General features: G+C 49.5%; 1 protein-coding gene across 3 annotated transcripts in view; it reads right to left on the bottom strand.

The window, feature by feature from the left end:
* Positions 1 to 3,607: 3,607 nt before the first annotated feature.
* Ndrg1 (N-myc downstream regulated 1) overlaps positions 3,608 to 15,711 on the bottom strand; it is a 43,004-nt gene continuing 30,900 nt past the window's right edge. For all 3 annotated transcript variants that reach the window (XM_050145033.1, XM_050145035.1, XM_050145034.1), the window contains 8 exons: positions 14,340 to 14,396; positions 12,968 to 13,071; positions 11,495 to 11,551; positions 10,668 to 10,719; positions 9,929 to 9,976; positions 8,896 to 8,931; positions 8,411 to 8,462; positions 3,608 to 5,416 (listed from right to left, as the gene is read on the bottom strand). In XM_050145033.1, coding sequence (XP_050000990.1) covers positions 5,175 to 5,416; positions 8,411 to 8,462; positions 8,896 to 8,931; positions 9,929 to 9,976; positions 10,668 to 10,719; positions 11,495 to 11,551; positions 12,968 to 13,071; positions 14,340 to 14,396 — 648 coding nt within the window. In that variant the 3' untranslated portion in view covers positions 3,608 to 5,174. The remainder of the gene's footprint in view (positions 5,417 to 8,410; positions 8,463 to 8,895; positions 8,932 to 9,928; positions 9,977 to 10,667; positions 10,720 to 11,494; positions 11,552 to 12,967; positions 13,072 to 14,339; positions 14,397 to 15,711) is intronic.

The following is a 15,711-nucleotide window of genomic DNA, read 5'->3' as shown; positions in this document are numbered from 1 at the left end:
GCACCTTGGGGTGCTTACACACATCATTAGAAATGGGCTAGTCCAGGTGCGAGAATTAGCCTGTAAGGGCTAGGGTTCATGGGCCAAGCAGTTCTTAAATGAATACAGTTTGTGTGTTGTTATTTCGGGCATGAGCTAGCCAAGCGGCCGGGGTGTTGGGGACGCAGCCCCGCCGCTCCTATTTCAACACATGAGGAGGTAGGTGTGACTCCATCTAGAGATAAGCCCAGGGCTCTTCCAGAGTTTGAGAAGGGACCTGCAGAAAGAGGGCAGCAAGAGACTGGGTTGTCTCTCTGGGTGTGGCTGAGCTCAATAAACTCCTGATCTCGCAATCACTCCTGAAATGCAAGGTCAAAATTTTAAACCGTGGCCTTCCACAAATAACTCTCTGCATGGGAACTAGATTCCTTAGGTGGAGAGGCAGCCTTGGGGACACTAACCCTGAATAGCATCAGACATGCAAATATCTGGTTGGTGCAGCTTTCCTGTCAGGGCCAGGCACTTTTGGACCCCAAATTTCAAAGCTGATTGTTTGGCACCATGCTCACCTAGCTGGATAAGTATTTCCTTCTTGTGGTGGTTTGAATAAAAATGACCCACACAGACTCATATATTGAATCCTTGGTATCCAGTTGGTGGAACTTTTGGGAAGGATTAGAAGGTGTGGCCTTGTTGGAAGAAGTGTATCACCAGAAATGAAGGTGAGCTTCAAAATTTCAAAAGACTGCACCATTTGTTGTATGTGTGTGTGTGTGTGTGTGTGTGTGTGTGTGTGTGTGTGTGCATGCCTGCCTGCCTTGTGGTTGTAGATTAAGATATGAGCTATCAGTTGTTCCCTCACTCCGCCGTTATGGACTCTAACCCTCTGAAATGATAAGCCAAATGAAATGTTTACTTTATGAGTTGCTTTGGTCATGGGGCTTTATCACAACAATATAAAAGTAACTAAGACACATTCTCTGTCATTTGAATGTTGACCATTACCCCCCCCCCCTTGTCTAAAGTTAGCTGTCAGGTCCTGGGGAATCCATGCATTGAATTTGGTGGTAGTGATCTTGAATGAGGAACAACTAGACTCTGTTTCTGCTAGCCTCCGGTTGCAATTTAGCACTTCCTCTTGCTTAAATGTAGAGGATAAATCCCCCAAATTTCACCACTTATGATTGCAGACTGGTGTCTCAGCACAGCTTGGGCAGTGAACACATGCTGGCCTTTGCTTTAAAATTGCATGCATGCTGGGGCCTGCCCCAACCTTCCCTTCAGTATAAGAAAGTTTGTGCTATGATTGATTGTTGGATAATCACACGTCAGTATAGCCAATTCCTTCGGTAATGTTAGAAATTTTGTTCTATACATTTAAAACTTTTGAGAGGGCTCCAAAGACTTCTCGAACTCACATGTGGCCTCAACAGGTACTGCCTTCCCTTGGCCTCTGCTGGGACCACACAGAGCTGTAGAAGAGCTGGCCCCATCCCCACCTCTCTAGCCTTGCTTTCTGCCACAGAGGATACTAGGTCACCTGCCCATGTCCACATATCAGGTTCCTCATCTATCCTGTGCTGGTACTCAAGCTGGACAATGTGTAGTTGACATCTCCTTTCCTTCTGTGCTGAGACTGTTGCCCTTTTGTCATTTTGGGTATATTTATGTCCTAAACAGAAGTGTGCTGAACTGTGGCTCTACCATGGTATAGATTTTGTGTGTTTATAGCACAGGGTAGGAAGTTCAAGGAAAGTGAAGATACTCCAAGATAAGTAACAGTAGGAAGTAAATGCTGAGTACCTAGTGACTTGCTTCCAAGAAAGTGAAAAGCAGAGGAGCTCCTTGGTAGTGGAGAACCCCAACATACATGATCCTGGCTGAAGACCAAGCTATATCTCACCTTGGAGAATCCATGCTGTAGCACATGTCCTTGGCATGTGGCAAAGGCACTTGAAGGCTTGGAAGATGACTCAGTTGGTAAAATACTTGCCCTGTAATCATGAAAACTTGAATTCAATTCCCCAGAACACAATCTCCACAATCTCTCTCTCTTTCACACACACACACACACACACACACACACACACACACACACACACAGAGAGAGAGAGAGAGAGAGAGAGAGAGAGAGAGAGAGAGAGAGAGATCTTCTGACCTCCACAGGCACAAAGCAAGCACATATGCAGTACAGTCATGCAAACACCTATACACATAAAACACTTTTTTAGAAAACCAGGCATGGTGGTGAATGCCTGTAATCTCAGTGCTAGGGAGGTAGAGATGGAAAGATCACTGGGGCGCACTCTGGCCAGTCAGCCTAGCCTACTTGATGAATTCCAGGCTAGAGAGACACTATGTCTTGAAAAATAAGTAAACCATAACAACAGCACAGAGATTATTCTCTAGACTCTAAGAGCACAGCTGTGCACCTGCACAACAAGCGGCATTGATTTCCATGGCCATCCTCCTGATGAGAAAAACCCTACACAGCTCTCAAGTGAGTGACCTTCATGGAAACACGTAATGCTGAAACCAGCTACAAGTAAGAAAGACCTGCAAAAAGACAAACAATAATAAAATAAGACACAACATTCTATCATGAAGTATTCCATGATACAGAGGAGACACTAAGAGAGAACCAGCGCCATCCTGCTAGTGTCTGAACCCAGTTAAAAGTGAGGCATTAATGTTTGCTTTTTAGTGACAGGGCCCCCAACAACCTGTAATGGGGAGTCTCTGGAGTGATTGTGCAATGACTTGGATATAAATTGAACCTGCTCCAAAAAAACTGAAACCCTCACGTGTTAGAGACTTAGTCCTCAGTGCAACTAGGAGGGCACTGACCATGAGTGGGTCTACTCCCTCAGAGGATTCAGAACAGAATGGACTGTCTAGGGGTGGTCAGCCATAGAAAGCGGGGCCTGGCTGGGAAAAATGAAATGCTTTTCAGTTATGTCCTTTCTGGATATTCATTGTCTCAGCTCTTTCTCTTTCCTCCTGGCTGTCATTATGTGACAGTTTCCTCTCCCATAGTCCTGCTACCATGATTAATGAACCATCGGGCCACTGTGGTCAAGTCAGCCAACCAGACTGAACTCCAAAAACTGTGTGCTGAAATAAACCCTCCAGATGTTTATGTCAGGGATTCTGGCATAGCCACAGAAAACTGACTGAAACTCACTACACATAGTCTATAGATTTTACATGAACTATAAAATGCTTAATAAAGTGAGGAGTTAAAGTGTTTTCCTCTCATCACTATGGTGACCTGCTATGGGATGCCTAGTGTGTGGCTAGGCTGACTACACAGGAGGTTCCTTAGTACAGAAAAAGATGTGTCTGTGAGTTTGCATAGAAATGGTGATCGTTTAGATATATTGGGCTAAAGGGATGAAATATGTAAATTACCTTCACCTGTTTCTTCTTTCTTCAGTATTACTACCTGAAAGTTTAGGAACCTGTATGACTGGCAGTGCCATTTCTACTGGCCAGTACCAGTCTGTGGTAAAGAGCTCCAACAGTAAGGAGCACACAGGGGATCTGAGTGTCAAGGGTAAAACTCCACCCCTTCCTGTTTCACAGTGTCCCACACACCCTCACAGGGAGGGAAGGAAAAGACACAAGCCACTGCAAAGTTACAAATTTATTGGTCTGGAAATAAATACAAACATGTCATTAAGAAACTGCCCTGGAAAGACGTGTACAATGGTTTCTTGTCCTCTTTCAGGTACCCTGGTCTGGATCCCTGATCTTTCTATACAAGGCTGGAGGAAGATTCCATGGTAGGAATTGGTGGGTAAACTGATCCTTGCCTCCCAAGCCGCCTATAGGGTGTGACTACCTTCCTCTAGAAAGTCCAAGGTCCTTGAACTTGCCAGGCCTTGATAACTGACTCCCAACGGTCTGATCTGACCACATTTCCTACAGGGAAGTCCACGGTTAGCCACGGTGAGAATCAAAAGACAGTAGTACAGGGCGTGGGCATTAGGCTGGCATTGCCACTAACCCAGTCAGCAGGAGGGGCAGGAAGAGGGGCAGCAGGAGAGGCAAGTGAGTTCCCATGGAATGTACAGCTTCTGGAACCACCTTCTCAGCCCATCCCCCACCAGAGTACATCGTTCTCTCTGAAGAACCAGCAACGGGCCAGTTGAGAGACATTTAGTTATCAAGTTTAGAGCCAGCCCCAGGTGTCAACAACGGGAGACAAAGCTTCCAGCTCACAGGCTGGCGTTCACTGAAATCACACCCACCAGATTCTAGCACTTGGGTTCTTCTATTAATCACCCAATCCTATATCTACTGCAACCCCAGCCCTTCCCAGTTTAGAGACTCATCCCAGACAAGGATCATTGTCACCTGTTGAGTTCTCTGTCTCAAGGAATGCAACTACAAATCAAAACCACCTTCCCCGGGGACAAAGGTGTAACCCACTCATTCACACTGTGGGATGGGAGCCAAGGACAATGGGGCAGATAGGCTGTAGGGCAGGAGTCTTAAACCACTGTGACATCCAATATTTGCTGGATCACTTTCTTTTACATAGCCCGGACTTTTTTTTTTTTTTTTTTAACCAGTCTTCCCTGCAATTAAAAGGTTGTCAGAAAAACAGGCTGTGGGTTTTGGCATCCAGAACTTTAAATCCAATTCCTTCAAGTAAATTGTGTGGACTTGGTTTCTTCTACCTGCCCTAGATCCCGCCTCTTTCCCTCCTCATCTTGTTTTTCCTTCTTAAAATAAGGCGCCCAACTTCCCTGCCTCACTCCCCTTTCAAATCAGAAATAAGTTTGTTTCCAGGAATGAGTTTAGTGGGGAGGAAACAGGAAGCAGGGGGGAGGGGCTGGCAAAATGCCCGTGAACCAGGATGCTGCTGGCTCAGCCTGGGCTTGGGTCCAGGCAGTGTTACAGCTCTACTTTTCTTAGTTTTGGCAGTTTGGTGTCTGAGGATAGAGAGAGGGGCCACCAGGGCCACTTGCTAGCAGAACAGAACTCCGAACTGCTTCTTCCTTTGTCCACCACCACCCACTCTGGTCCCAGGTAGCAGCCTGAACAGCTTGGGTCTGCCACCGCCAGAGTTCATTTGTAGAAAAGCAGCTTTGGATTAATACCGCATTAGCGCAGGGTGGCGGGTGACAGGCAGGGGTTGGGTGCTAAGGGAGAGCCCATCAGTCCAGGACGACTGATGTGCAGACTGCCTAGCAGGACACTTCCATCGACTTGGGCCCGGCATTGTTCCCGGTGGCACCCGAGTTGGGGGTGATGTTGAGGCGGGCATCTTCACTGGTGTGGGAGCGGCTCCGGGACCCTTCGCTGGTGTGGGAGCGGCTGCGGGGGCCCTCGCTGGTATGGGAGCGGCTGCGGGGGCCCTCCAGGGATGTGACGCTGGATCCAGAGGCTGTGCGGGACCGCATCAGGCGGGTCATGCTGGCAGAGGGCACTGGGAACATAGAAAACAATGTGGTTAGGATATGGGAAGCCTCTACAGGTGTGGGACCGTAGCCCTGTCTCAGCCATAGTGTCCTTCTATGAACCCAAATGAACGCCCCTTCCCTATTGCTTTCATTCTTGGGGCCATCCACCTTCTATGTTCCTCACAAAGGACCTAGATTTGGGAAAGGTATACAACAATCACATAGCGAGAGACCAGAGCCATTATGGGTATGAGCCACAGTCTGTTATGTGCTTATTAGCTGGGTGGCTGAGGGAGAGTCACTTCTGAAGCTTTCCTGTGCCTGTCTGCAAAATGAAGACCTTCGTATGGTCACAGAACCTTCTCTGCAACATACTGTTAGGAGGCAGGAGAACATGGAGGCCAGCAAGGCTAGTCTCTGCCCATCCCAGGGAGGACCCAAGGTCTCACCACATGGTTCCTATGGAGATGTTAGCAGTCTGTCTACCTTCTAAGATCCTGCTAGCTCTCAAGCTTCAGCAAGACCCCGACTGCCCATGACACAGCAGGGAACTGACAGAATAGGATAGAACAAAACGATCCTCACCCTGTCTGGGGTTGCAGCGCTTCCCCCAAATCCATGCCCACTTAAAACCTCAGAATACGACCTTGTTTTGAATACTTTTTAGAGATATTTAGTTAAGAAGCGGTCCTTCTAGATTAGGATGAGCCCGAAACCAAAAGCAGTCTTATTAATTTTAATAATAATAATAATAATAAATAATAATAATAATAAACAGGAGAGGGCCAAACCCATATGGATGGAGACTAGTATGATGCAGCCACAAGCCACACAAGGCCTCTGACAGATGCAGCCAACAGAAGTCAGCAGGCAAGAAAAGGTCTTGCAAAGTAAGCCAGCCCTGACCACACTTTGGCGTCATACCTGCAGCCTCTGAGCTTGTGGGGAAATGCATTCCTGATATTTAAGTGCCCTATCTGGGGGGAGGGGGAATCTCTTAGGATACTCACTGGGGGGACTAATGCCACTCCCCAATGAAGCAGTGCCCTAGAGCAGACACCCAAATTTGGATAATTGGATTAGTCCTTGCTCAGTTGAATTCCCTCCTTAAAGAATCGATGTTGTTGTTTCCTTCCTTCCTTCCTTCCTTCCTTCCTTCCTTCCTTCCTTCCTTCCTTCCTTCCTTCCTTCCTTCCTGTCTTTCTTTTTGGTAAGGATCCATTAAGTCCAGGCAGACCTCCAACTCTATGTGTCTGAGATGACCTTGAACTCACTGAACATCCTTCTGCTTCTGCATCCCAAATGCTGAGGTTACAGAAGTGGACCACCACACAACTGACAGCCTATTTTTTAATTCAGGAAGAACTGGGGTCAGTGCACATCTGTGGCTCATATGTTTTTTACCCTGAGTCTCTATTTCTCCACCCAAATCCGTGAGTCCTGATGACCTCACCAGGAAATGGCAACTTCCTATGACACCAGGCACACAATGGACGGGACCTGTGAGGCCAGCATCACAGGAAGACACTCTGTGAGCCAGAACCTCCTCTTTCGGCAACGCCTTTGGGTCTGTGGTTCTTACTATTATCTCCCCCAAAGCCTATTTGTCAGACTGAAGTGGGAGACAGAAGTGAGACAGATTTTGGGAACAACCAAGGCCTAGTTTTTGCTTCTTTCCCTTCCAGAATACGCAGCAAACAGGCTGGGATACACACTCAGCAAGGGAAACTGGACACCCAACAGTTTTCACCCATCTCCACTAGGGAAAGCATGCTGGGTGGAGGGAGAGGGGTCCACAGGCGAATGTGTTCTGTTGGTGAGGGACAGCTGGGGACATGGACCCCATCTGAGGCACTCACATCAGGCTGCCCCACTCTGTCTTGCTCAGAAGCAAGTGCGGGTGAAGGCCCACGGGGAATTTATAGTGCTTCACCAAATGGGCCCATCTGTTTCTAAATGGGTGGGAAGAAACACGAGGTTAGACTCTTCCAGCTAAGAAGTTCGCAGGGAGGGTAGCCCTAAGCAGCAGGCAGGAAGAGCCGCAAGGACTGCTCTGGGCCAGAACCGTAACCAACACGTCAATCAACCAGTGTCAACCAAGGCAACCCAGCCAAACCTGTGAGTCCTGGTCACAACCTGGCATTTCTAAAAAAAAAAAAAAAAAAAAAAAAAAGAGGCCCCATGAGTGATACACTTACTCTAAGCTTGAAGCGGGAAGGAAGAAGTCCCTAAAGCAGGCTGCTCGGTCCTTCAGTTCCCTGACTTAATGATCTAGCAAAAAGGCATTATGCTTTTGGTCTCAGGCACTCTGGTCTCTGTTGCATGGAGCTGGGGCTTCACCAGCCTTTGGGCCCTCTCCTGCAGGATTATTGTGATGCTTAAAGGAAGGGAGTGGGAAGATGTACTAATCTTCCTCCCCACTTTTGCTACAACTCTGGTTTTTTGAGCAAGCATGTCAAAATTAGGGGTATTCCTTGTTCATCTGTTGGCCATTGTTTTTTGAAGGGGAGAGGGATTTAAAGGGACAGTCATAGCTTAGTATAGCGGTTCTTCTCTGTAATCCTAGCATTTGGAAAACTGAAGAAGGAAGATATTATGAGTTCAAGACCAGCCTGACCATTAGGGATATTCTGTCTCACTCCTGCCCCCAAATAATCATTAAATGATTCTCATGCAAAACTAAATAAATGTTGGATCCACTGTTCATGCATACATAATGGCGTCTCATTTAAGGGGCTGGATACACGATGAGGTCTCCTGAGACCACACTGCTCAGAGACGCTGTCACCACCTTAGTTGTGTCGACGTCCTATGTGATGTGTGCTGCATGGAAACCAAATTGGTTACTGATTCATTCCTCTTTCAGCCATGCATGGTTGTGATGGCTCCTTTCTCAGACCTGCCTAATGCTTGAGAACTAAAGCCACCCAAGATGACAGAGCCCCCTCCACCCGCCCCATACGGCTAGCTGTGACAGTACCATCCCCACATCTGCCTGGTGTCCAAGGTGCCATACTTACTGTATCCCATGCCCTGCACAAAGTACTTGAAGGCCTCAGCCAGCTTGGCAGGCTGTAGGAAAGAGAGGGAATATGCGGTCAGTTTCTGGAGGTCCAGATCATCATAGGCCACCTGTTTCTGCAAGCCACATTGTGGTGTTATAGTCTCTCTGTCCCTCTATTCTGGGCTTGAGCTCCCAGTAGCCCCTGGCTAGATAGAGCAAGACAACCAAGACTCTGACCCCCACGGCCAAGCCAGGTTTATCTGGCAAATCTCTTAAGCCTGCAGACCTCAGAGTTACCCAATCCCCCAAAGCTGCTTGATGGAGATCTAGTAAATCTACAACATTTATAAAGCACATTTTATGAGAATATATGCATAAACTGCCATTAGATGCCACACAGAAGGAGTGGGGAAAAGGGAGTTCTTAGGTCACAAAGGTACACACGCCCCACCAGTGGGAGGCGACAGGTGTTGAGTGAGAAAGCCACACAGTTTCACTCACCTGAGAGATCTGCGGGAGGCCGCCACAGTCTGCCATCTAGAAGGGAGGGAGGCTGGTTAGCACTGAACACCTAGATCATAGCTGCGGCAGTCTGTGCTCTGCCCCTGGGTTACCTACCCGACTCTGCTCTAAAGGGGTTGACTGTGGGTGGGTGCTGCTGTTGACTATAATCCATTATCTTCCTTGGCAACTACTCCTTGATGCTTACACATAGCAACAAACCCCTGCAAATCACTCCATGTAACCCCTGAAAGCATACCTGGCTCATCTACGTCATTTAGGAAGCCAGGGCAGCTTATGGAACTTTCAAGATCCTGGCCTCCAGAGTATACCAGTGGGGAAGATCCTCAGGAAAGAGCCTGAGCCTGTGGCACAACCCAGGCACAGCTGCCACTCACAGGTGGCTTTAGGGGTGCAAAAAGCCCTTACTGCATGCTGTAGGATTTCTGCAGAACTTAATGCAGCACAAGGTAGCAATCACACTGAACTCAGGAGACAGTGCCAGAGGAGGCTGATGAGCCTCGCACCCATTCACTACACGGGGGTGTGGTGTATCCCTCTGGTGCAGGGATGTCCTTGCATCATTCTAGGAAAAGGAGACTCTGGTCCTGTGTCCCAGTCTATCTTCCCCCAGCTGCATGTACAGAAGTACATAGCCTTCCTGCAGTATGGTCCCCAGAATGGACCACTTTGTTTTGCAGCCTCAGATTGACTCCAAGCTGGCTTGCTTCCTTAACTAACTCCCTATCCCCATGTGTCCTTTCCTTCTTCCCTTTCAGAGTCAGGGTCTCAAGTATGGTCTAGGCTAGCCTAGAAAAAAAGGTTGTGTCATCTGGGTGGGCCTCACACTTGAGATCCTCCTGCCTCTGCCTCTGGAGTGCTGGGAATACAGGGATATGCATGACACCCAACTCCAAACCCTTACTTTCAAGGCTCTTAGAACAGTCCTGTGCTTCAACTAGCTCGGCTCAGGTCTGAAAACATTTGGGGGGCCTCTAAACTCTGCCAGCTGCAGCCCCGCTGTTGCTCATACCTTGAGCAGGGTGGTCTTCGTGGGGTCCAACTTAGAGTTGCATTCCACCTGCACAAGCGGAAAGACTAGGTAAGTGCTTGACTCATGGCTGAAGTCAGGAGTGCCCTGGTCTCCCCTGTACTCCGCCCCACCATCCAGAACACCCCTGTCCCCTCAGTCATGAAGAAAGAAGGTGGGCATTGGTTTGTTAAACACTTGTGATTTTGGAGCCTGGCCCTGCCATGGCTAGCTCTTTGTGACCGGGAGACAAGCCAAGCAGGTTACATCCAGCTCCGTGGAGCACTAGAGAGGCAAAGCAACAGTCTGGACTCTGAGTAACAACCTCATGTCACACATCTCCCCAGGTGTCGGGATGTCAGAAAGCAGGCCATCCTCTCTGTGTCTCCCTAGCACTGCAGGTGGGAATTAGAGGGGAAACTAAGGCAGAAAGCTCTGTGTGACCCAGCTCTAAGCATTGCTTTTCTGCTAAGGGAAAGGCCCACCTGGTGCCGAGACTGGGGGAGAACACCTAGCCATGAAGCCTAGCTTTAATCCTGCCATGTAGATGAGGTGCCCATGGACAGCTGGAGGGCAGGGGAGGCTGGTGGCCAGGCAGCCAGGACTGGGGGTCACACTGAGAAGCTGACCTGAGCTCTGTTCCAAGGCTGGCATGGCATTTAAACAATATCCTTGCATTGGGAGGGAAAAACAGGGAGACTCATACAGATGAGCATCCGGGGTCTGCTGAAGTGATACCTACCACAGCATCCACGGCAGGAGAGTTGTCCCCAACCACCAGCAGAGCAGGGCACCTGCACAGGACAGGGAAAGAGGAGTCATCCCAGGAGCCAGCTCCAGGTTTTTACATGCTAGACTCTGGGCTGCAGCAGGATTCTAAAGGGCTACTTAGGTTTCCTAGCACCTTTAGCACCTCGAGGTCCCTACACTAGCATCCTCTGTTTTGAACTTTGAATAGAGTGGGCTAGTAGTTTTTTCTATCTTGGTAAAAAAAAAAAATTCAGCCCAATGATTCCTGTGTCTTAATGCTTGTTCCAAGGCAACCTGTACCTGGGGAAGGAGGAATAGGAATTTTCCAGGGATTAAGAGAACAAAAAAACCATCTGGCATGAATGACAAAGAAAATGACACTGGCCAGGTCCACAAGTATTCGACAGTGTGGTGCACACAGGGAACCATAGAAAGACACCATCACTGCCAGCAGAATGTGTCAGCTGCAACCACTGACTACTAAATATACAGAACTCTCTTATGCCAGGTTCTGTATCTTTCAGCTCTAGGCTTTGGGAAGCACAGCCTAACTCGGCCACTGGTGCTGAACGTGCTTAACAGAAGCAGTCAGCCTCCTGATTCAAAGGCTCCCGTTATGGTCGCAAACTCCCTGTCCCGATGTTGACACCAGCTACACAAGGAGAGGTTCAAATCAGATCCTTGGGTAAGATACAGTCAGCTGTCCCTACCAAAGTGTTCCACCCTACGGGGGCATTTCTGGCACCCAGCAGACGCCTGCACCAGCAGCCCTGAGTGGAGCATGATAGCCTGGCCACAGAGGGGAAGGAAGCCACTCACTGCAGGGTGACGGTGTGGGTTCCAGGCATTGGCCGCTCAATCTCCAGGTCCCGTCGACTGTAGACAACATGAACATAGTTAGCATTGGCAGACCTGTGTCAGGAGCCACTCCCACCATGCCAGTACTGAAGATCCCACCTTAGACCATTCTAGAAGACCCGCAGATCATCTTTTGAGGTCATGTAGCTCTCAAGACCCCATGACCACTTAGTGTCCGTAGAAGTAATTATGAGTCAACAGGTCTCATCTGTTTCTAATGAAGCCTTCCTCATTTTTTCTGGAATTTATCAGTGTTAATATTATTTCTACAGGGAAACAAAGCAGGTCTTCACTAAATGTCCCTGTCCCCCTAGCTAGAGTGTCCACCCACCACCCACCATTGCAAAAGCTTTAGAGTGGCCTCCTGGCATCCCTCCACTCCTAACTGAAGGCTGTCTCCAGCAGTTCTGAAACCTCAACATCTCTAAAATTTAAATCTTCTCTCTATGTGTCCCAAAGCCTGCACTAGTGTCCCACTGTGCTAGCAGACGTCCAGGGTGGACCTGGTCCCAGCATGTGAACACTTGACCCCTCTGCCCCCTCTGAAGTTCTGAGACCAAAGCCAGCATTGCAGCATTCAAATCATACCCCGCCATTTCCTAGCTGTGTGACCTTGTGAAGAACACTAAACCTTTCTGTGCTTTTGCTTCCTCTCCAGGAAATGGTCTCAGTAACAGCCCCTTTCCATCTGCTGCTGTGCAGGCACCAGTTCGTTCCTGTGATTCCCACTGTCCATCCAGGAGCCCACCCCCCTCTTGTTGGTACCCATTTGCATCTTCAGACAGCAGTGAGAATGCCACAGGTCTCCTGCACGGAGATGCTGACAGGATTGTGAAAAGAGCATCAAAGCCCATCAGAGATGCTAAGGTCATTGCAAATGCAAACTCACTGCAAGGAGGTTAAGTCCCAGGCACTGTCTGAGTTTAGATGCATGCAAGGCTCACTCCTGGCTCCTGTGCTGGAAGTGCAGCAGAGGCGCCTCTGCAGGCTGCATGAGTGCGCCTTCCAGAACCTGTCACTGATGCTAATAACCCTGTGTAGTCCCCTCCCCAGGAAAGCTCCTAACAAGGTCCTCAAGCTTCCCAGCAGCCTCCAGGGTTCTACATACCCACAGTGTTTCTGTTGCCACAGCAGCTTTTACTCTTAGTTAGCCTTGGGCACAGGTCTCAACTCTCCACCCTGACTGCTCAGCTGGTTCCTACTCACCTGGTCCCACAGTCTGGATAGAAGCATCAGACAGATCCTGGCAGGGCTCACTCAGTGCTAAGGGCCAGGCAGCATCCACCCACCCAGTCATCGTCCTCCCTAGACTCCACTCTACTAACCTACAGCTGCACAGCCCTGGCCTTCGCTTCCACTGCAGGCCTGCTGCAGGAGGCAGATGGGGACCCCAGTTAGACATGGCCACGCCCACCCCTGCCCAAGGGCTCTTGCCTGTTGTAGGCGCTGATGAACAGGTGTAGGTTGCTGGGATTCATATCGTTGAGGATGTGCTGGCGGTACGTGTGCACCACCTCCACGTTGTTGTGCATCTCTTCCTGTGGGGACAGAGGGAAAGGCTTGTCATCGCTCAAGCCACAGCGGCAGAGAGGAAGAGCATGGCTGAGGCAGAGACAACTGTGATGTAGGTTCATGGCATGTCTGTGGTGGTCAGTGCAGACTACTGAGTGACAGCGATGGGCACCCAGAAGGAGCCTCATCTAAACTCAGGATTCCTGCTTCACGGTAGGACCCCCTCCCCTCCCCCAGCAATCTGTTCCTGTCACTTATAGGATCAGAAGGAACCTTTGTCAGCAAGGAGGCTAAGCCATGACAAAGACACCTGGGGATCTGACCAAAATGAACAGCCACAACTTGGGGGCACCGGCCAGACTTCAGGGACTTGAGGACAGTCTGAACTGTGTGATGATACCCTCGGGTTGCTCTGAGTCATTTCAATTACAAGCTCAGGGTGACACCAAAACAAAGGGGGATGTTTTCTGCTGCCCTGAAACTCAGGGGGCATCAAAGTGTCATCATATTCATTACCTCAGCAGCAGAGAATGCCCCATTCAGAAAAGCGGTGCATCGCGGAGTCTGGGCAACCAAGGGGTTTTCCAGACATTGAACTTGAATGTGAGCCAAAAGTATATATACTCTCTCATCCCATACACAGCCACAGAGAGTATGGGACTCAAGGACAAATCTAGAGTGTCAGAGAGCAGACCAGAGGTGCCTGGGAGGAGAAGAGGTTCAAGGACACAAGGGGGTGTGTGAAGGAGACTTCTGCCTGTCTTAGTCACTCTGAGGGCTGCTGGATTTGATCGCCGCATACATGCCGCACATTGTGCTTCAACAAAGACAGGTTATCGAGAAGATCCACCCCTGGCTGAGGAGCCATTGGCTGTTGATGGCTGCTGGGGGGAAGGAGGGGGATCAGTTTTCTTCAAGGATGGTGCCCCAGGTAGGCTGCCCATGCCAGCAGATAGCCCTATCCTCTTGCTTATAATAGCAGTACCAGCAGGATCTAGTAATTTTTAAAAAACACACACATTAAGCTGGGAGGAAAAGCTGAAGGGGAAAAACTCAGGGTACATTTGATCAAAAGACCTTGTACACATACAAAAAAAAATCTCAAAAGGGGATGGGTAGAAAGCATTGTGAGTGGCTTGCTGACTGTGAGCCGATATTACACAATTCACAGACTCCAGCCTGGGTCACCCCTTGATTGTACCTTGTGTGTGTCACCTGCCCATGTGGCTGCCCTGTGCTGGGTGCCACATGGTTAACTGCTCGGCGAGGACAGCAAGACACCCCCACCACTCACCTTGCCGAAGAGGTGGGACACGACCATGTCTGGCAGGGCTTGGGTCCATCCTGAGATCTGTGGAGGGAGAACGAAGAAAAAAATGGCAACTGGAACTCAGCAGTAGAGAAAGAAAGTCAGCCAGCCCAGGGCCCTGGGGGCAGAGTAACACCTGGCTCCCTGAGCCTCTCCCAGGTCACCACGACAGCCTGGCCAGAGCTTGGCTCTGGGATGGATGCCATAGACCACTTTAGTACAGACCTGCTCACTAGCTTAGCACTATTGAGAGGTAAGGGGGAACTTTTAAAAGGTAGAAGCCCACCGTAGGCCTCCAGGGCAGGGAGGTAGTTTATTTTATTTTTGCCACCAGCCACAAGCTGGCCTACTGCCATGACTTGGTCTTGCCATAGGGACTAAACCCTCCAAACCTGTGAGTCCACACAAACCTTCCCTCAGGAGAAGTCAGTTATCTCACACAACGGCTTGTGTGGCAGAAGGGCTCCTGTCTCTGGTCCCCTCCTGAACCTGCAACCCAGGGCAAACCAGGCCTGGCTTTCCATCCAGTTCCTCCCTCTTAGAGCCCACATGGAGGAGACATCCAGCAAGTGGGGTGGAAACCCAGCCTAGCGAGGCCAAGCTTTCCCTGCTCCCAAGTCCTCAGTACCACGGCCCCATCACCCCAACGTATGACCTCCCTTCTCTACTAGGCAGGGTACACTTGGCTCTAACTCCTCCTCCTCTGTCATCCCCCAGCTTCTCCTCTCCCATCTAGTTTCTGGTCTGTGAATTCCTTGCAGTCTCTGAAGTCACTAATGACTCCCCACAGCACCTCCAAAAAGACTGTATACAGCAGGATCTAAAAGCCCAGTAGTTTTTGCAGCTGATGCTCAATAAATGCTCAGACCATGACATAAAATCCAAGCTACCAGTTATACAACAGGAGCTGTATAAATGCTACGTGTGCACTGTGGGTGCTCAACAGATAAGGCAGATATCACAGGTAGCCCTGTTTGGCTAGAGGTGGTAAGAAAGATGAACATTTGACCTAGGATCCTGGACTGGCTTGACGGCTGCTGAAGCTAAAGAGCACCCGACTGGCTGAAGGCCCTGAACCTCAGGTCTCTTGGTTATAACTGGAGGTGTTAAAAACCATGCCATCAGGACATAGCAAGTCTCCCACAGTAAGGATCCAATAAGGCAGCCAGGCATCACAGACTCTGGCATTTACTCCTGGCATACCAAAGGCCCTAGGTATGTCCGGCCCTCTGGCCTTGACAGGCACGGGGAATTCATTGAAACCACAGCCTGTCTCAGCTGGAGGTCAGTGTCACCCCCCCCCCCAGCCGTCCTTGTTTGGCTCAGAACAGCAGAGCAGCAGCCAAGTGGGTCCAAA

This window comes from Alexandromys fortis, unplaced genomic scaffold (assembly GCF_014885135.2).
Source record: "Alexandromys fortis isolate MF-2015 unplaced genomic scaffold, M_Fortis_MF-2015_v1.1 scaffold_2_1_26212458, whole genome shotgun sequence".
Classification (NCBI taxonomy): Eukaryota; Metazoa; Chordata; class Mammalia; order Rodentia; family Cricetidae; genus Alexandromys; species Alexandromys fortis.
This window is presented reverse-complemented; position numbering and strand designations above follow the sequence as displayed.